This window comes from Echiichthys vipera (assembly GCF_963691815.1).
Source record: "Echiichthys vipera genome assembly, chromosome: 8".
Taxonomy (NCBI): domain Eukaryota; kingdom Metazoa; phylum Chordata; class Actinopteri; order Perciformes; family Trachinidae; genus Echiichthys; species Echiichthys vipera.
Genome location: NC_139833.1, coordinates 12,927,692 through 12,948,279, shown reverse-complemented (window position 1 = coordinate 12,948,279; position 20,588 = coordinate 12,927,692). Strand labels below are relative to the sequence as shown.

General features: G+C 40.5%; 3 protein-coding genes across 7 annotated transcripts; 2 read left to right on the top strand and 1 right to left on the bottom strand.

Moving 5' to 3' along the window:
* Positions 1–22: 22 nt before the first annotated feature.
* Positions 23–1,597, bottom strand: ndufa3 (NADH:ubiquinone oxidoreductase subunit A3; the record flags this gene model as incomplete). The annotated part of the gene is made up of 4 exons (XM_083918452.1): positions 23–219; positions 380–457; positions 1,224–1,298; positions 1,555–1,597. The coding sequence occupies 4 exons, from the start codon at positions 1,595–1,597 to the stop codon at positions 128–130; spliced, it is 288 nt and encodes a 95-aa protein (XP_083774578.1). The 3' UTR covers positions 23–127.
* A 380-nt stretch (positions 1,598–1,977) lies between these two features.
* Positions 1,978–6,166, top strand: tfpt (TCF3 (E2A) fusion partner). 2 transcript variants are annotated; one of them, XM_083918448.1, is made up of 7 exons: positions 1,978–2,121; positions 3,444–3,545; positions 4,247–4,369; positions 4,613–4,683; positions 4,763–4,832; positions 5,261–5,422; positions 5,593–6,166. In XM_083918448.1, exons 2-7 carry the CDS (start codon positions 3,444–3,446, stop codon positions 5,665–5,667), a joined length of 603 nt encoding a protein of 200 aa, XP_083774574.1. In that variant the 5' UTR covers positions 1,978–2,121; the 3' UTR covers positions 5,668–6,166. The 2 variants fall into 2 exon arrangements, with proteins under 2 accessions (XP_083774574.1, XP_083774573.1); XM_083918447.1 differs by having other exon boundaries at positions 4,601–4,683.
* An 840-nt stretch (positions 6,167–7,006) lies between these two features.
* cnot3a (CCR4-NOT transcription complex, subunit 3a) lies at positions 7,007–20,263 on the top strand (the record flags this gene model as incomplete). Of its 4 annotated transcripts, none has more annotated exons than XM_083918433.1 (18): positions 7,007–7,143; positions 7,712–7,782; positions 7,924–7,991; positions 8,089–8,163; positions 8,283–8,372; positions 8,498–8,626; positions 8,793–8,888; positions 9,034–9,253; positions 9,365–9,492; positions 9,713–9,769; positions 10,016–10,952; positions 11,066–11,171; positions 11,267–11,408; positions 15,304–15,412; positions 17,168–17,366; positions 18,348–18,480; positions 18,603–18,728; positions 18,828–20,263. In XM_083918433.1, exons 2-18 carry the CDS (start codon positions 7,758–7,760, stop codon positions 18,924–18,926), a joined length of 2,739 nt encoding a protein of 912 aa, XP_083774559.1. In that variant the 5' UTR covers positions 7,007–7,143; positions 7,712–7,757. The 4 variants fall into 4 exon arrangements, with proteins under 4 accessions (XP_083774559.1, XP_083774560.1, XP_083774558.1 ...); XM_083918434.1 differs by having other exon boundaries at positions 9,359–9,492; positions 15,304–15,403; XM_083918432.1 differs by having other exon boundaries at positions 9,359–9,492.
* Between the last annotated feature and the right edge of the window lie 325 nt (positions 20,264–20,588).

Genomic DNA, 20,588 nt, shown 5'->3' with positions numbered 1-20,588 from the left:
ACCAAACAATGTGGTACAACAGTAGAATTAAATAAATCTTTATTGTGGGACATTGATAGGTGAAGCAGTTGTGCGGACACATATGAACAAAAGGAACAGCACAAGTGTTGATCGTGTGGAGAGGTAGTTACAACTTCTTAAGCCATTCCAAGCTTTCTCCTTTCGCTTCACATGGATGAGCAGGGACATCCGGCATCTTTCCGTCATCTCGCACAGGGACTGCATTGGGAAAGTAAGGAAAACCAGCTTTAATATTTCATTAGAAGTAAATGGTTAAAATACCTAGAGCTGTTTCACATGCGTCAGAGTTGTGCAGCATCTTTCAGTGACACTAAAACACAACCTGCCGTAAAACGATCAGTGTGAAGAATTACTGTACCTGGGTAATTGTACGGCACAGCTCTGTTGATCATTCCTGTGTACTTTGTGAAGGGGCTAATTAATGGAAGAACAAACCCTGAGGAAATACAAAGTTGTATTAACTTTACATACAATATATTAATTACACTTTATATTGTACTTTGAGTCTACATTGGTCAATTGACAACGAGAGAGAGAGCCTTACTCCCATTCTGGAGTACATTGATTTAAGTTTTAGCATCAGCAGACTCTAAATATGTAAAGACATTAACTTCTGATGTACTTTTGTCTGATTATTTTATCCAACCAAATCATATTCACCCTCAAATGTAGAGTTTTGTTACTTTTAGTGGCAAAACAGTAGTAACATAATACACATTCTCAAGTGGTATTAGTAAATGGTGATTTTTGGGTCTCTTTTTTGTTATTATTTACTCTTTATGAATGGCACACATTTTAAATAACAAATTGAATGAGACTCAACTGAAGACAGCTGATGTAAAGTAGGTTAATATATGTTATCTAATGGATTCATTTTTAGGATACAGGTAATACTCGTTCATATTAAATGTGGCTTAATTGGCATGTGTGGCCTTAATTAAGTACAGTACATTGTGCACAAAAATACTTGCATTGTCAGCAGAACCTCAGGGACACGATCTGGTTGTTGCCCACATCTTATAACTCATTATAAAACTTGATCTGCATCATTTTGTACATTTTGTAGATACACATTTTTAAAATCATTTTGTGCATTCACACTATTTGCCAACTGCTGTGTACTGTCTTTGTGTTTCTGTTTTTACTCTCTTCTGCTTCTGTTTCTATTTCTATTTTAATTATGGTTTCGCCTGGTTACTGACCTATCAGCCCAATAGCACAGGCGGCAAAGATAACAGGCTCCTTATTCCACGCATTCTTCAGGAACGATCCGAATCCTGCAGAGACAAAAACAGGTTAAAATCCTCCGCAGCCCATAATCAACCTACGGTCAGCTAACGTTAGCCACCGTTAGCAACACAGCCAAGGTCACGTTTTTCTTTTTATTCTGAAAGGATTAGATTGTGTTAAAGTTACTCTGACGCATAGTTAGCGCAATCTGGTTGTTTAACGTTTTTATTCATACTACCTGGAGGTCTTAATAAAGCTTATTTCACCGGTGTATGAACATAAGATGACAAAATAGTCACATACCCGCCATGTTGTCTTGTGTAGTTTCAACCGAGCGGGTGCTCATGGGAAATGTAGTAACTACCATATAAATATTTTTTTGTATATATTTTTTTTTCAAATGTAATTGAAAACGTTCAATATACATTATATTTCTTACATGTTCCGGAGTTATACACAATCGCGAAAATGAATATCTAAATGTAGAAATACGATTAACAAAAATGAAAATGTACAAAAATCGTCAAACGTTTTTAAAATAAAATAAAAAAAGAATAATAACAGAAAGACAAAGGGTCTGGGTTTGTTATACTACGGGAGTAATTTTGAAATGCTAAATAATTCAATAGTTAAAAAAAAAAAAAGTACGGTAACTACGGTAACTACTTAGTGACGTATGATTACTGCGCCCGTCGCACAAAAACATAACGACGAGAATGGGAAGGAAAGGCGGCACTTGCTTTGCTTTCAGGTTGATTTTTGCTAAGTATAATGCTCGTAAACACTGTTAGTTAAGCTGTCAGTGAAGACTTTAGACTAATACACAGTCTGGAGCGAGTTTTAACCCGCTGCTGTTGGACTCTCAGAAATGTAAGTACTGAGCAGATTGACAGCATGTTGCCTTGTATGATGGTCCACCGCTGACGATACATGGGCTTTATCTAACGAGTATTTTAAGTATACTTTTTCTTTATTTTCATTTTTATTTGACATGGACAGTGCATATTAATGAACATTTCCGTGAATACGCCAGATATAGCCAGAAGACAGATCCCTAAAAAACGCAAATACACAAGAAGAGTTGATAAAAACATACATTAACTACGATAAAAGCAGCACAAAACTTACATATAGAAGTCGTCAGGAGTTCAAGGCATAAAATACAAGAAGCATTCGGGGCAAACAAGAAGGAGCATCATTTTAATATACCATTGCATTTAGTAGTTCATTCTGTACACTTGTCTTATATGCATACTTGTATTTAAGACCCTGCATCATATTACATATATGTATTTTGTATATGTTCATACTTATGCGCCTGTCTATTTTTGCCATTTGGATTGTATATTTGTCCCAATTTTTTATGATTAGTAGTTTTTTTATTTTTATTTATGTGTACTTAGTGTCTATATTGTAAATGTCTACCTGTCTGAGAGAGCGAACATCTACCAAAGTCAAATTCCATGTATGTGTGCATACTTGGCAAACACCAATAAAGGCAGCCAGGACTTTTGTTAGACAAAGCACACAGGCAGTAGCCCACTAGAGCAGACACTACATACACACAACAGGACAACATACAGCAACATTGCATACACTCTAGCATCAAACAATCTATTAATCACAGACAAACAAACAAACAGAAACAACAATGCGCACAGTACATATGAAGCAGCACATGAGAAACATTGAACAACCTTCATCAGAAGCACATTACAGTTGTCAACCCAAGCGACCATAGTTACTTGCAATAAAGTGACTTTAATTTACTCAATAAAACGTCCTGAAATTTAAAAATTCATGTTACAGCAGATTCATTCCTAGTGTGTTAAGGTTGTAATGCAACTAACTATTAACACATTGTTATGTTGCTTTACTTATACTCCGATACATTTTAGAGGCATGTGTTGTACTTTTTATTTCACTACATTTATTTGATAGCTTTAGTTCGTAGTTCCTTTGTAGATTTAGTTTATTATGAAAATATAAATTATGATATAGCTACTCAGCAATACATATTAAGTTATTAAAATGACCCCACCTTTACCAGCTGCATTAGTGATGCTTACACATTAATACATCACTCATTTTAATTATGAAATTGGCCATTCTGCATAATAAGTACTCTTTTGGCATAAATTATCTTATAAAACCACTTATAATAACAGAATCTTCTCTGTCTTCTTTTCTAGATGATGGAGGATTTCTCTGGTTTGGCTCTTCCTCCTCTGTTTGGAGGACACATCCTGGAGGCAGAGCTGGAGCCTGGTGGTGTGGAGTTGGGACCAGGAGAGGTGATCATAGTAATGGTGTAATGGTGTGTTAGTGGAAACACTGAGCCAGTGTGCCACAAAGTCCTGAAGCACTGGCTAGGTGTTTCCACTAAGTCCCCGAAAAGCATTGCACGCAGCTGTCTATGTACTCATTGTACCAAATATGACCAGTTTTACACCGCCATCCAGCTTGTAAGAGTAAAAATATAAAAAACGATATCTGTATTGCGCATTTAGTCAGGGTGGTGGTGTGGTGGTTAGCACTGTTGCCTCACAGCACAAGGGTTCCAGGTTCGAAACCCAGCTGGGGATTGTGTGGAGTTTGCATGTTGTCCCTGTTTTCTCTGGGTTCCTCCCGCGATCCAAGGACATGCATGTATTAGGTTAATTGATGACTTGTGAGTGTGAATGTTTTTCTTCTTCTTGTGTTTTCTTTCTTTAAAGAAAGAAGCTACAATCACACCCTTGATATAGTTAAATATGCCATGAATGTAATCTATCGATGCCACAACTTTGCCAAAATCTTATTGAATAGTTGTGACAGACATTTCTTATTGTATTAGAAACATGTTTTTCTGGGGAAACATGTAGCAACATTTCTACAATATTAAGCAACACAACTTTACTGTAAGAATTAAGCAACGTAAATCTTATTTTGTTGTGACAAACACTGACACAGACAGCCAAACATAAAACTGAAACAAGTTTTTTTTTCTCTCCAGGTGGAGCTGGGCCCAGGGAGCAATGAGCTGCTTGAGAGTACAGCACAGGAGGATGAAGAGAGAAGAGCTCTAGATAAGAGGAAATATCTGGCTCTGAACAGGAGATGTAAAGACATAGAACAGGTGTGTACACGCTTGTATATGCATATAAATAAGTGTGTGAGGGTAGGAATATGGGTCACATTTCTACAGTTCTACATTCTCACTCATCATTTCTATGTATGGATGTTTTTCAAACTTTTTTCTGATTATTCTGCTGCTTCTCTACACTGTTTTAATAAGTGACATATGTCTGGAAATAAACTCCTCAAATTAAAATCAGTCCTTCCCTCGCTGCTCTGTAACCACTTCCAGGTCTATTTTCAGGTGAATCAGAAGATTCTTGGTCGTCTACATCAAGTACAAAGAATTACACGGCGCATGAAGAAGGAGAGACGGTATGAATCGCCATTACAGTAACTACATTTCTGCATTTCCCACTTGATGGCTCATCTGAGGATTATGTTTATCTTGCAGGTTTCTCATGAAGACATTAGATGCTCATGGGGATGACTACAGAAACGCCCAGCTCACTATACTTCTGGAGGTGAGAATGAGACGGACAGGCGGCTTTATGTGATAGTTTAAAAGAAGAAAAGAATTTACTTATCACCCCAGTTTGAGAAAATGTTTCTCAACAAATAATTTTTTATGTTGAAATTTTCAGTTTCACATAATCGCTTAATCTAGGCTTGAAGATGTAGGCCCCTCTTGAATGGAAAATAAAACACGCATTCATCATATAAATTAATTAAGGTCTTTTGTCTGGATTTTGACCAAGGACCCTTGTACAAGACAGGAGCACAGGCACAGGTAATAATGCAGGACTCGCTTTAGTTTATAATCAAGTTCATATGAGTAAAAGATAGTTTGGGGTTTTGGGTCCTTTGAGGGTAACAAGGGCAGCTACCCAGCCGGTCTGCTAGGCTTGTTTAATGCCTTTTATATTTGGATGTTTGTCCCCTGTCGTTTCAGGATGAGCCTGGAGCCCATTTAGATCCTGCTGCTGCTGGAGTGGAGGATGACCGGCTCAACGACGTGTCTGGTTCCACTTCGTCTGCAGCGTTGCATCACGCTGCAGGAACAAAGAAGAGGAGGCACCGAATTCCACGGCAAGAAAAAGATAAAGACCAACAGGTAGGTGGAGAACTCTGCTGGACTGCTGTTGTCCATTCGAGTGTATTAGTTCACTGGTCAATTACTTACAACGTGCGTTGTTGAGAGATGCGTGAAGGGGTTGTTTAAAAAGCAGATGGGTGTCATTAATGTAAGCATAATGCATTTTCTGTTGACTCTTCTTTACCCAGGCTGAGCCAGACATGTCAGTGTTGGCAGAGACACAGTTTGGAGAAATTCCCAGCCCGACCTCTTTGTCTCACTGATCATTGCCCTGCAGCCTTTGATAATGATGATGATGATGATGATGATGATGATGATGAAGGAGCACACAGTTTCTTTAACTGTTCACTAGATACGCTGCCTATGTTCAGCCAGATTTGCACTGTTTGCAGTTTGACTTGAACATTGTGAACAGACTAAATTAATTTACGGTAAAATGAGATTTATACATTTGCTTTGTATATATTAATTTCTGTTGTCATATTGTGTACAACACATAATCATGACCAGTGGCAAACTGTGCACATTGTCATGGACAGCCTTGTTTGGGAAATATCTGGAAACCTGGATGCAATTATCATAAACTTGTTATCAATGGCTTTCACATTACATTCCTGTAAACAATCAATGATTTCATGGTTTGTGATTTTATTTCAGTAACTGCCAATATAAACTTTTATTTGGCTGTATTATTAATAATTTTTTTTACTTTAATGTTTTCAAATTATTGTTTTTAACTTTAAACGTTTCAAAATGTTTAGTAAGGGCTGTTGTATAGATTTCATTATGTTTGCTAATGTTGACCAGAAGATTTTTCTTTTTATTAGTGTTCACATCTGCATCAATAAATTAAACTTTGTGTAATCGTGTGTCTATACAGTACAATTAAAATGTGTCAGTTTTGGGGTGGCCGGTGGTACAGAGGTTAGAGCAGTCGCCCCATGTAAAGAGGCTGAAGGTCCTACAGGCAGCGGCCGCAGATTCGACTCCGACCTGCGGCCCTTTGCTGCAGGTCTCCCCCTCTCTCTCACCCCATTTCCTGTCCATCCTTTATAATGGACAGGAAATTTCCCTGTGTGGGATAAAAATAAAGTAATTCTTCTTCTTCTTCTAATAAAAAGGCTTAAAAAACTCGCAAAAAAATAATCATTAAAAAAAAATCTGTTTCACACAGGAAAGAAATCCTAACCTCAGGTATATCTTGGTTTTTCTGGAGATTTTGGCCTCATGACAGTGGAATTGCTCAGTTGTCATGGAGATTAATACGTTTCTTGTCACCATGAATGAACAAGAAAGGTGTTGATCTCCATGACAACTGAGCAAACCCCTGTATCTATTTAAAGTAAAAAAAAAAAAAATCTACGACAATATCCAAACTACGATGTCAGGGATTAATAAAGAAAAACTATATATAAATGTTTCAGAAAATAAATATCGGATGCTTTGGTTTTTGTGTCATCATAACTCAGCAGAAGGCTCAGCCAATCAGGTCGAACCTCTTTACCAGCGGATGTCTCTCTCTGACAGGCGTGAGCTCTGGTCCAATCAGATCGTGTAGATCAGATTTAGGGCGGGGCCTTGAGGCGGAGGTGGGATTTTTAGCTACCGTCCATCTTCAGCTACATTTACAGTGAAGCGAGCTTGTCGAAAAGAAAACATAATTTTGGAAGTAAAGAAGACTATCTGGAATTAGTTTTGGCTGTATTTGAAAAAAAGACAAACGAAAGCCCATACCCTAGGTAAATGTCGTAAACAAGTATGAATCTAAATGCTCGGGTTGACCCAGTTTCCCTTTTTCCTAAATGTGGCTAGCTAAGCTGCTAGCATTAGCCCGCTATAGCTAATGTAGCCACATTAGCTATAGCAGGTTAACGATTAGAATTATTATGATATATTGTGCCTTTCATGAATGCAAACCCACCCTATAAAAGCTATACTGGACCCCAGAATAACGATGCATGAATATGACGTCCATCCATTAATGTGCTCCGTGGTGCTTGTTTTGAAACGGTCCAATTGGTAACCGAGCTAAGATACTGGCTAATGTTAACGTGCTAGGTGGCTAATTTTAGCTGCACAACCATGTCAGTCACATTGGTAACAGCAAGATCGATGTAAACTACCTCGATAGTCGAATGAGCATGCAGAAGCTGTGATTTAAAGTGTCCTTAAATGCTTAAGAGGGGACGTTATTTGTGCATATGGCTGCAGGTAAAGTCAGCTCCGCTCTCTGGAAAGCGATGTACTGATGCTCTGCTTAAAGGGATGTGTTTTGTTTGAATGCACGCTTTGGTTTTCTTTACATAGCTGACTTTGTGACAGACGGAATGTGGACATTGTCGTAGTCAGAGCCATGGCTGACAAGAGAAAACTACAAGGTATGATTGTTGTTGCACAGGATCCATCACACTGTCCAGCCTGGCATCTTTGCACAGAGGATGACTTCATCCAGCAAAAGTTTTTGGTGTTGCACATATTTATGTATGTTGGACCGCATCTGTTTTTTTTTATCTCCACAGGTGAGATTGATAGATGTTTGAAAAAAGTAGCTGAAGGTGTAGAACAGTTTGAAGACATCTGGCAAAAGGTAAGGTATCTATGCATCTGTTTGATCTCTTATTTCTACAATATTGATACGGCAGGAAGAAACCTAAAATATCTCATTTATTTTTCTCAATTTTTAGCTCCACAATGCAGCCAATGCAAACCAGAAGGAAAAATACGAGGCTGACCTCAAGAAAGAGATTAAAAAATTACAGGTAAAATTAACAAATTTCCTTTTTAATGTGGTTCCTTTATCTGCGCACTTGGTCAATAAGGTGTTCATTTAAAAATTGGTAATGTTCAACAATGTCTTTACTGTCTGTCCTCTTCCCAGCGATTGAGAGATCAGATAAAAACATGGGTAGCCTCAAACGAGATCAAAGACAAAAGGCAGCTAGTCGAAAATCGCAAACTCATAGAGACGGTATGGTTCTCCATCATTTTCCTATTTTTTTGATTTATTACTGTTTTCTCTGTGTGTAGTATTTGGACACCGGCTCATCGAAAACCGTTAACTCAACAAGGCTTATGTGATTTCTCTGTCCTCAGCAAATGGAGCGATTCAAGGTGGTGGAACGTGAGACAAAAACAAAAGCCTACTCTAAAGAAGGCTTGGGACTCGCTCAGAAAGTGGATCCAGCTCAGAGGGAAAAAGAGGAAACGGGGACGTGGCTAACAGTAATACATCAGTTATTATCTTATACCTGTTCAGACAACTCCTATACATTTTGGAAAATAAATGATCAAAACTTAAAAGAAATATTGAAAAGGGCAGTTTGACAATACTGTGGTTTAGGATAAAATTTTGATTTAAACCATTAACATTAACCTTTCTCACCTGCAGAATACGATAGACACTCTAAATATGCAGGTGGATCAGTTTGAAAGTGAAGTGGAATCTCTTTCGGTTCAGACGAGAAAAAAGAAGGGCGATAAAGATGTAAGTCCCCGTCTAATACTTTTCCAGCTAATGCTTATTTCTGCATGCTTGGAAAAACAATGTTATTCCTCTGAATATCCAGTGTAGTGTAGTGCCATGTAGTCTAGTTAAATGGTCAAATGTCTGTCTTCTGTTTGTCACATAGAAGCAAGATCGTATCGATGAGCTCAAGCGTTTGATTGAGAGGCACCGATTCCACATTCGCATGTTGGAGACCATTTTACGAATGCTGGATAATGACTCGATAGCAGTGGACTCAATCCAGAAGATCAAAGATGATGTTGAATACTACATAGATTCCTCCCAAGACCCGGACTTTGAGGAGAACGAGTTCTTGTATGATGACTTAGACCTGGAAGATATCCGTGAGTAGAACACAGTGGATTGTCAGGATTGTGCTTTTATTCTGACTTTATGGACGTTATAATAACATTGGATGCGTGTGTCTGTCCTTTACGCCTCTTTGTAAGCTGCAGCATTAGTTGCAACTTCTCCGTCAGGTCAGGGCAATGTGGAGGATGAGATGTATCTCCACTCCAGCAGCACTCCCACTTCCACAACCTCCTCTTCACCCATTCCTCCATCCCCGGCTACTTGCACTGCTGTAAGTTCTTGTGTTTGTATTATTAAATCTGGGGTCAGTATGTCTAAGGGATGCTGGGTAACAAAAAAAGTACATTCTGCCACAAATTTGCACATTTCTCTCTTTCTAAGTTTGCATTTTGTTAACTTCTATAAGCCTCACTGTGTTGTAATCCACTGACTATTTTGCTAAATCAATCTTTCAAAAGTGCATTGTCATATCAAGGTATCTCCTTCTATAGGAGAACTCAGAGGACGATAAGAAAAGGGGACGCTCGACAGACAGTGAAGTTAGTCAGGTAAGAGGCTCTCATCTGTACTATGCCAGTAGAGAAACAGTTTAGAGCAGCACTCTTCATCCATGGTCCTGAAGAGGCATGGCGGCAAAAGGGTTCTCGTGTGGGACCATGGTTGGAGATGTCTGTCTTTAGTTTGTACCATCATCTGCATATACGAAAGTCTGTAGTTGACAGTAAACTTTGCATACACTGCACAGCTGTAGGTGTGGATGGTTTTGTGTTAAATTATTTTCTGGTCATTTTCAGTCACCTGTGAAGAACGGCACCCCATCCTTGTTATCTTCCTTCTCTTCCTCCTCCACCACCTCGGGGTCCTCCTCGTCCTCTTCGCTGGTGTCCATGGCGAGTGTTGTCGGAGGCATTCCCACGGTTCCCACAAGCAGCAGTCTAATAGGGAGCTTCAGCAGTGCGGTGCAGCAACATCAGCATCAACCTGCGCAACAGCAGCAACAACCTCAGCCACCAAATCAACCGCAGCAGCAGCAACAGCAGCAGTCACCTCAGACAAAACCCTCTGTCCCCTCAAACAACACCCCCAGCCCGCCCAGCAACCCTCTCCTCCCAGCCTCAACTGCCCCCTCTCTCCCCATACCCAGCACGCCCAGTTCATCAGCTCCAAACTCTCAGTCTCAGCTCACATCTGTGCCCACGGCAGTGTCCAGTTTGGGACTCGGGCTGAGCTTGGGTTTGAGCAAAATTGGCTTGACGGGGACCAGCAGTGCCAACCAGATGTCTGGTTTGGGCCTGGGTGGCCACCCCTCTTCTTTAAACACAATGGCAGGGCTCATTTCGGGCTCCACACCTGCCCCTTACGCTCAGGCAGCAGCATCAGGAGGCTTGGGTTTGAGCAGCACCACTCAGTCCAGCATTTCAGTAGAGAGCAGCACTTCCATCCCCACCTCTGGCTCCAGTGGAGTCACCACCAATGGGGCAGGGATAGGGCTCGGTTTGCTAGGTTCTAGCCCGGCTCTCAACTCTTTGAGTAGCAGTATTCTGGGTCTGGTTCCTGGGCAAAATGTAGCCCCCGGTGCTTCTCAGGTGCCCACGAGTTCTGTCAGCACTACCCCTGGAGTCGTCGGCATGATGGGAGGCAATGGAGGGAATGTAAGCATGGTTGGAGGAGTAGGGGTGAATGCTGCTCCTGCAAGACCACCCAGTGGACTGAAGCAAAATGGAAGCACAAGTACGTTAACTTTTTGCACTTGGCTGTGTGACTCTTTATCTATCTGTTTAAGTCAGTGTTGTCTTGTCTTTATAAAGGATATTCTCTAACTTGCGCCCCCTCGCTGCCCTCAGGTTACAGTGCTGTAGTGGCAGAGAGCTCCACAGAATCGGCTCTAAGCACACCGAGCCAGTCACAAAGCAGCCAACCCTCATCTCTCAGTTCTTCAAACAGTCAGCCGTGAGTTATTTGTTGGTCACTTGATCACTTCCTCTTATTCTTTACACGATAGTTGTTAACTTGTCTCTCCGTTGCTCCCTCTCTACTCGCTGCAGGATGGACAATGGTCCCAGTTTAATCAGCTCCATCACCCTGCCTCCCAGCTCTCCGTCCCCCTCGTTCTCAGACAGCACACCCGGAGGAGGGAGTCTTCTCAACGGACCCCACTCCTACACACAGGCCTCTGACGCCCTCAAGGTGAGGGACCATAGCAATGAGATAGAGCCTTAGTCTTTTGTCACATACTGGTCAAATCGAGTGACCCTAATCTGAGGTGTGAACCAGAGAGATAAGTTGTATGTGCAGCCTCTTTAGCTGACTGCATGGAGAGATTTGGCAGACAAGACAAATAATCTGGTTGAGGTTGTGAGACAAATGTCAGACTGTGGGATAAAAAGCTGTCTACACTTTATCTGTCCTCATATTGCAAAAAGAGAGACTTCTCATCACTGCAAGTAGTAGGAGAGTATTTCTGGCAGACAAATTAAAACTGAAGTAGATGACAATCAACCAAGTGCAGGGCTACTTAAAGCCCAGTTCAGACCAATGATTCGCAACGTGGGGAAACTGTTTTAGAACGTGGCAGGTGAAAGTTGCAGCGGTATGAACTGACGCGTCTCGTCTTGACTCAAACTGGCTGATGTTGTCACCAGTGATTCAGCTCGTCAAATCACCGGCAGCCGGTTTTAGAACGTTACACAAGTCTGCTGGTCAAGTCACTTACAAACTGTCAGCTGGTTGAAAAGGCCATGGACAGAGGCTCAATGAGCGTGTGTGTGAGAGAGAGAAAAAGAGATGGAGAGAGAGGGTCGAGGGAACAATACAATGAATAAGGAGGGCAGTCGCCGTAATCGAGAACAAAGCAGTGAATCAGAGAAATAAAAAGGTATTTTTCTGTTTAATCTCTAAAGAAATGCAGCTGTAGTAAGTATCTCACTATCTCTGTCCTTGTTTATATTTTTTGATGCTACAAATTATATCCAGCTACGCAAAAAAGCCTGAAAAGTTGGAGGTTAGAACGGAAGTACAGAGAGGCGTTGCTATGGAGATGCTACACCGACTCACTGGTCTGAACTGGCAGGTTTCAGAACGTTGCAGTCCTGCATGTTGCAAGTTTCAAATTGTCTCGTTGTGAATTTTTGGTCTGAACTGGGCTTAATAAGCACCAGTAAAGTTTTAGCAGTACCCGATGAGGGTCTGGCCCTTGTGCTGTACGAGCGTTGTATAAAAGGTTCGATCCCCGGCTCCTTCCGCATGTTAAAGTGTCCTCGGGCAAGACACTGAACCCCGAATTGCTCCCTGTGCTGCGCATGGGTGTGTGAATATGGTGTGAATGGTTAGATTACATTAGATGGTATGTAGATGTCCACTGCCATCAATGTGAATGTCTGTGTGAATGTGACTTGTGTGAAAGCTCCTTGAGTAGTCCGAAGACTAGAAAGGTGCTATATGAGTATATACAGTGGGTACGGAAAGTATTCAGACCCCCTTAAATTTTTTACTCTTTGTTAAATTGCAGCCATGTGCTAAAATCATTTAAGTTCATTTTTTTCCTCATTAATGTACACACAGCACCCCATATTGACAGAAAAACACAGAATTGTAGACATTTTTACAGATTTATTAAAAAAGAAAAACTGAAATATCACATGGACATAAGTATTCAGACCCTTTGCTCAGTATTGAGTGGAAGCACCCTTTTGAGCTAATACAGCCGTGAGTCTTCTTGGGAATGATGCAACTAGTTTTTCACACCTGGATTTGGGGATCCTCTGCCATTCCTCCTTGCAGATCCTCTCCAGTTCTGTCAGGTTGGATGGTGAACGTTGGTGGACAGCCATTTTGAGGTCTCTCCAGAGATGCTCAATTGGGTTCAAGTCAGGGCTCTGGCTGGGCCATTCAAGAACAGTCACAGAGTTGTTCCGAAGCCACTCCTTCGTCATTTTAGCTGTGTGCTTAGGGTCATTGTCTTGTTGGAAGGTGAACCGTCGGCCCAGTCTGAGGTCCATAGCACTCTGGAAAAGGTTTTCGTCCAGGATATCTCTGTACTTGGCCGCATTCATCTTTCCTTCAATTGCAACCAGTCGTCCTGTCCCTGCAGCTGCAAAACACCCCCACAGCATGATGCTCCCACCACCACACTTGACTGTAGGGATGGTGTTGGGCAGGTGATGAGTGGTGCCTGGTTTTCTCCACACATACCGCTTAGAATTAAGGCCAAAAAGTTCTATCTTTGTCTCATCAGACCAGAGAATCTTATTTATCATAGTCTGGGAGTCCTTCATGTGTTTTTTGGCAAATTCTATGCGGGCTTTCATGTGTCTTACTCTGAGCAGAGGCTTCCGTCGGGCCACTCTGCCATAAAGCCCTGACTGGTGGAGGGCTGCAGTGATGGTTGACTTTCTTGAACTTTCTCTCATCTCCTCACTGCATCTCTGGAGTTCAGCCACTGTGATCTTTGGGTTCTTCTTTACCTCTCTCACCAAGGCTCTTCTCCCCCGATTGCTCAGTTTGGTTGGACGGCCAGCTCTTGGAAGAGTTCTTGTCATCCCATACGTCTTCCATTTAAGGATTATGGAGGCCACTGTGCTCTTGGGAACTTTAAGTGCAGCAGAAATTTTTTTGTATCCATGGCCAGATCTGTGCCTTGCCACAATTCTGTCTCTGAGCTCTTCAGGCAGTTCCTTCGACCTCATGATTCTCATCTGCTCTGACATGCACTGTGAGCTGTAAGGTCTTATATAGACAGGTGTGTGGCTTCCTTAATCAAGTCCAATCATTAGAATTAAACACAGCTGGACTCCAATGAAGGTGTAGAACCATCTCATGGATGATCAGAAGAAATGGACAGTACCTGAGGTAAATATACAAGTGTCACAGCAAAGGGTCTGAATACTTATGTCCATGTGATATTTCAGTTTTTCTTTTTTAATAAATCTGTAAAAATGTCTACAATTCTGTGTTTTTCTGTCAATATGGGGTGCTGTGTGTACATTAAAAGGAAAAAAAATGAACTTAAATGATTTTAGCACATGGCTGCAATTTAACAAAGAGTAAAAAATTTAAGGGGGTCTGAATACTTTCCGTACCCACTGTATATATATAAGTCCATTTACCAAGAGTTAAAGTGCCATTTCAAGTGCTGCTGCTTTGCACAGCGTGTACTGCATGAACTGCCTCCTGCATGAACTGTCGGCACCTGAATAAAGAGGGGGCATACGCTACTTTATTTTAATGTCGGTCATAGCCCCATATTTCCTGAGGTGGTTCACGGTGTAAAACATTTGAGAACCATCGCTTCAGAGCGTTGATGTGCTCAGCTGTAAATAGTGTTATTAAAATATCCCTGGCTGCCCACGAAGCTCTGTTCTGGGTCACATTTATACCAAACACAGAAGCCCACACTTACCTTACATTTAGATAGAAATCATGTCAGGGCAAAATATATTTGGACTCACTAAAATATGCCCAATTCTCATTCTCTTCACTGCAAACACCACAAAGAAGGCAGTGTCGGACCATGTATCAGTACAGAACCTTTTATGGTATTATTGATTATAGAATTTGTTAGTATATGTTAGCTTATTTATTTAGATTTGTCGCTGAATTTTGTCCCTTTTGAGGACATTATATTCTATCTAATACATGTGATGTTTCAGGGGAGGCATCTCTCACTGTTGTGGGTCAGTGTAGCAGCTGTAAAACAGAGTTCCCACTCTTTCCTCAAGATCATTTTCCAGGACCCTTTCAGTGATGATCTAGCTGGTACAGCAGACAGGAATTGCGTCATATGACAATATGTATATATATATTCCATTAACGCACATCTTTGGGACCATGTCTCAGTTTACAGTAAAAAAATAAAGTAGGACATTTTACTTTTTTCCTCATTTTTTATGTGTTTTCTGTGGCTGGAACGCGTGGGAACCCTGTAATAGTATTTGTTTTCTGCACTGGTATTTCGTCCCTAATTCTCGTACATTTTTCTTCCACTTTCGAATGACCATAGCTCTAGGTTTTTGTCTTTCTTGCCAACTTAATTTGACTAAACCAACCATGTCCTCATGTTTTCTCCGTCTCATTCCCACCTCAGGCCCCTGAGCCTCTCAGTTCTTTGAAGGCGATGGCTGAGAGAGCAGCGCTGGGATCGGGCCTGGACGGAGAGATTCCCAACCTGCACCTAACAGACAGAGGTCGGAATGGTCAGACATTTTTTTTTCTTTGTGAAGAATAATAAGCTCACAGATTTTACACCGTAAACCTTCTGTCACTTATACAGTGACTAATTATTGAAGTGGAGACGACTTACAGTGACATTTTCTTTGCGATGAATAGGTGATGTTCACTCCAAAGCACCTTCTAACAGTAGTAGATGTAGTAGGGTTTAACGTCAAAATGATCATGCACTGAAGCCAATAATTAACTGAGAGAAAACTGATTCCAAGTTTTCAAAATATCAAGTAAAGTGAAATTCCAGTGTAAAATCATGGGTCACCAGGGTCTTTTTAGGTAAATTTGGTCATTAAATAAGCCATTGAGATCATTTTTTTCTTGTATGAACTATTAACTAACAGCCTGCCGCGGCTAACACGGATTAGCTTGGGGCGGCAAGTTGAACACATTAAAACGGCTTTTTTAACCACAAATACTGATAATGCTCCAAATAAAACCAAACCTCTGCAGTAGCATGATAAGAGACCCTACACATAAAAAGAAGCACCGACGGTTCGTGAGGAGTTTATTAAAAGAATATTTTAAAAGACTTAACAACTGGCCCCAGTACCAGCTGCTCATATTTGAGTCACGTCATTTAATTAAATTACCAAATGCAATCCAAAAGAAAGCCCGTTGATGATTTATTACAGCAAAACATGTGTGGTTGTGGTTTGTGGTAGTTTGGTGAAATATTTTTACCTCCGGTCTGTCCGTAGCCAGTTGCTGCACTGGTGGTTGTCCTTTACGAAATGTTTGCTGCAGACACGGTAATCCCTCTGCCCAAGCGTCTCAATGTCCAGATTCAAAACAATAAGCCACTGGTTTATCAGAGCGCAGTCATCGTACCACAATGGCAGCCTATGAAAAGTTTATAGGTTGTAAGCTTCAATTTTTGTTTTGCAGGCGGGAAAGATACAAACACGTAACATTCTGTCTCTCTTCACTTCAAGTTGCAGGCTAGTTGGTTTCCCTGTGCTTGCACTCACATATGCTGTCCATCTTCTGGCAACACGCCTCCTGCCCCAGACACTGTGTGGGACTTTTCTAAACCTTTTACCATCTATTATTAACTTATATTTCACCAAACTGCCACAAACCACACTGTTTACGTGTTTTACTGGAATAAATCATCAATGGGCTCCTTCCTTTTGGATTGCATTTGGTAATTGACTTGAATGAATGAACTTAACTATGAGTAGTAAGTGGGTAAGTCTTTCAAAACACTCTTTTAATAAACTCCAGGTTCACGAACTACATTGTTGGTGCTTCGGTTGCTGTGTAGAGACTCTTATCATGCTAAGCCGGTGATTGTTTGATGTTATTTGGAGCAGTATTAGTGGTTAAAAAAGACGTTTTAATGCGTTCAACTTGCCGCCCCGAACTAATCTGGGGCTTTTTTTTGTGTGTTTTGTGCCAGACTAAGTGAGCCTATTTAAGATATTGTTATTTTTATGTACTGAATGATTAATCAGTCAATTGAACAAAATGTCAAAAATATAGTTTATAATAAAAAAAAATTTAAGTTGCATTTAGAGTTCTTTATTGAACATTGTAAACTGACATTAAGCAGGTCATGGATAAATATTCAAGCATGTAAAAAACTGGACATCAATCAAATTAAATATGTAGAAGTTAATATAAAAAATAACATATCTAAACATATTAAATGAACAATAACAACAGAGAAGAATCTTTACAGTTTGTGTCATCGACTCATCCATTACTTTTTCTTTGTCCGGCAGATATCTTCTCTAGTTCATCTGCGGCGCCCGGCACACCTGCCGCCCCTCAGCCGTCCGTGTCCGAAGTCAGCATCCCCCCCTCGCTTGGGGTCTGTCCACTTGGCCCCACCCCTCTCCCAAAAGACCAGCTCTACCAGCAGGCCATGCAGGAATCTGCATGGACACACATGCCACACCCCTCTGACTCTGAGAGGATCAGGTGAGGGCACCACATTTTCTTTTTCACTACCAGTTACATCTTTCATACTTTTTATGACTCAGGAAGCTGTGATTTCGCAAATTAACTTTGATTATAGTAAATAAAAGTATTTATTTTTGGTCCCGGTTTAAATGCTTTTTTACTGTACATCATCATAGCTCCTGGACAACTGAAAGTCTGTATAACATGATGTGCACATCTGTTATAAGCTATTTGAAGGATGATTCGGGCGATGTTCTGTATATATTTTTATAAGATACAAATGTATTGCCTGTGTAGCTCAAGCTTGACACAGCTTATTTTTTTGTGTCATAGAGCTCCATTGTTGTCCAAAAGCTATTGGAAACACATAGGGATGGGACAAAAACCTTTCTTTTATGATATAGTACTATGACCTTTGAAGGCTATGAAATCTTTTCTTAATGACTTATTTAAGGATATACGGTACTATTACTTTTCCAGATATTTTCCATGGCATATGATTTTTGCATTTTAGGTCATACTATTTTACGACTTTTTTATGTCATACTATTCTTATAATTACATTTCAATAGCTAACTATACTATGATTTAACTTTCTTTTTTTAAATTAAATACTATGATTTGTTTATGACACTATAGGCAAGGCAGGTTTATTTATATCGCACAACAGCAATTCAAAAGTGCTTTACACCTAAATAATTGTTATTATTGAGAAAATTACAAAGAAATGCACAAAAGGACATTTAAATTTAAATAAGTGTACAATACAAGTTACAGTACAGTATAACAAATCCATTATTTGATTTAGTCAAAACTCTTTATTTAAAAGAACTCCGACCTGCCATTTTCTGGGAGTTTGTTCCCTAATCCAGATCCATGAACCGGTTGGTTTGGATGGGGGGCTGCTGGTTTCCTCCCCTGACTTAATGAACACATCAGGAGCCTTGATCACGTGTTTTTCCTGTGGATGCATAAACTCTCTGTGCTTCTGTCCTAAAGGCAATACCTGATGAGGAATCCATGTCCCACCTTGCCCTTCCATCACCAGATACCGCCGCACCACTCTGACTCCATAGAGTTCTACCAGAGACTTTCCACAGAAACTCTCTTTTTCATCTTCTACTACCTGGAGGTAAAAACCTCAAACCACCCGCTTCACATTTGCGCCCTGACCAACTTTCTGTTCATCTCCCAATGATGTATTACAGTTTTGCTTGTAAGCTTAATGGTGTACTTGACCTCCCTGTCTCTCAGGGCACCAAGGCTCAGTATCTGTCTGCCAAGGCTCTGAAGAAACAGTCATGGAGGTTTCACACCAAGTATATGATGTGGTTCCAGAGGCACGAGGAGCCCAAGACTATCACAGACGAGTTTGAACAGGTTTGCATTTCCTCTTGAAGTTAGAAAGTAGCGTGGAGACTTATTGATTGTGATTTCACTTTTTGAATGACTGCTCCTTCTACTCTGCTGTTCCTCCAGGGCACTTACATTTACTTTGACTATGAGAAATGGGGCCAGAGGAAGAAGGAGGGGTTCACCTTCGAGTACAGATACCTCGAAGACAGAGACCTGCAGTGACGGACAGGAGGACACAAAAGGACAGAGATAGAGAAAATGTGCTGCTGTTGACATTCCGAGACTGAACTTCAAACTGTGGATAGAGATTGTGATGTGTAGTAGAAACCCTCTCCTAAACGGAGACTGGTGTCTGTATAGGCTGCATCTCAACGTGAAGCCCTCGCTCCTTCTGTAGCGCTTTGTTTTTGACAAAAACTGCCCCGTGGGCCTGATCAAACGCATCACGCTGCACGAGCTGGGAGGGTTCTCACTAGAGATCTGCGTTTGTGCCTGTCTGTGTGCACACTCAGTATGTGGCATTAGGAAAGCCTACCCCATGCATGTTTCTCAAGTTTTGTTTTCTTTTTCCGTTTCAACGAGACTCTGTACCACCTACCCAACATGAGCCTGGAAGCCTTTGACTTGACACAAAACAAACCTTGGATTTGATTGTTAAGTAAACTGCCCTTCTTGTATTTACTGTAATTTGGTTGTTTAGAAAGGGGAGGTACAGTGGACTTTTAGTCATGGTGTGTAGGACTGGCTTCTTTTAAGACCCTACTATGCCTGTTGAATATGGTCACTATTAGAGATAGTGAGCAGTTATCAATAGTTTTATTGATATTGTCTTGGTCGAGTAAAACGCTGATTGAGAGTGACCACAGGGCCTCTCCCTGTGACAGGGAAAGAGTCCTTATTGGACATGGATTAAATTGCTATGCAATTGAACTGGTCTCTGACTCCCTCTCTTTACAAATAAAATGTTTTTTAATTTAACCTGTAAAAGAAAATGCATTATTATGGCGCATTCATGTCTGTGACAAATAAACTATAAAAAAAGAAATCTTAAAAATAGGGTTTGAGACATTAATCTACGTAATGTTTGGTTCGTAGACTGAGGAATCCTCATCCTAAATGCAAAAGGCCACGGCTACCGTAGCGAATGTACCTGTACCCAAATCCCCTCTTAATATACACAGATAGCATAAGATTATAAATCTGAGTTTGGTTTGAGTCAACTTCCCACCTAAGTTAAGATTTTATTATATTCTGTTTATTTCATCCTAAAATCCACTGTTCGATTTACCACCTGGTATTTTAAGTGAAACCCTATACAGTGAATGTGCACTGAAACTGTTTACATGTAGAGTGAAAACACAGAAATCCTGAAATTCTGGTGGTAGATTTAACTCATGGGTCGAGTGAGAAATGTCTCCTCTGCCGTGGTTGTTCATGTGCTACACTGAAGAACAATAAGATTTAATCTGGTGCGGTACAGATCCCACCTTTTCTTGGCCGTTTGAATGGGGAGAGTGTTAAACTGAATCAGATTTTTCTATTCAAGCAACCATGAAAACTTCAAATCTGTACCGCAGGTAAAATTCTATGTTGTGTGTGATTAGTTTTCAGGCTTTTTGGGGGGGAGGGAAAAGGGGGATTGGATTGAGGATGTGAAAAAAAAAAGAAAATACAGCAAAGTTATGAGATATTTGCCTTTTATAGATTCTATTTTTGGGGCTTTTAAGGTTTTCAGAAAGGGATGGTCAGTTAAGAAATTGCTAAAAATGTGAATTTTAAGACGTATTTACAATTTTTTCTCATCACAGTTCTGCATGGGAGATGTCATAAAACGGGGTTATAAACAGGATTGTAAAATTTCAATAAATACTTTTAAGAAATTAC

Excerpts from the sequence above, each read along its gene's own strand:
- tfpt (XM_083918447.1), top strand. The coding sequence starts at position 3,444 with ATGATGGAGGATTTCTCTGGTTTGGCTCTTCCTCCTCTGTTTGGAGGA. Across the intron at positions 4,833-5,260 it reads AGCTCACTATACTTCTGGAG|GATGAGCCTGGAGCCCATTT; the intron begins GTGAGAATGAGA and ends CTGTCGTTTCAG. Across the intron at positions 5,423-5,592 it reads AAAAAGATAAAGACCAACAG|GCTGAGCCAGACATGTCAGT; the intron begins GTAGGTGGAGAA and ends TTCTTTACCCAG.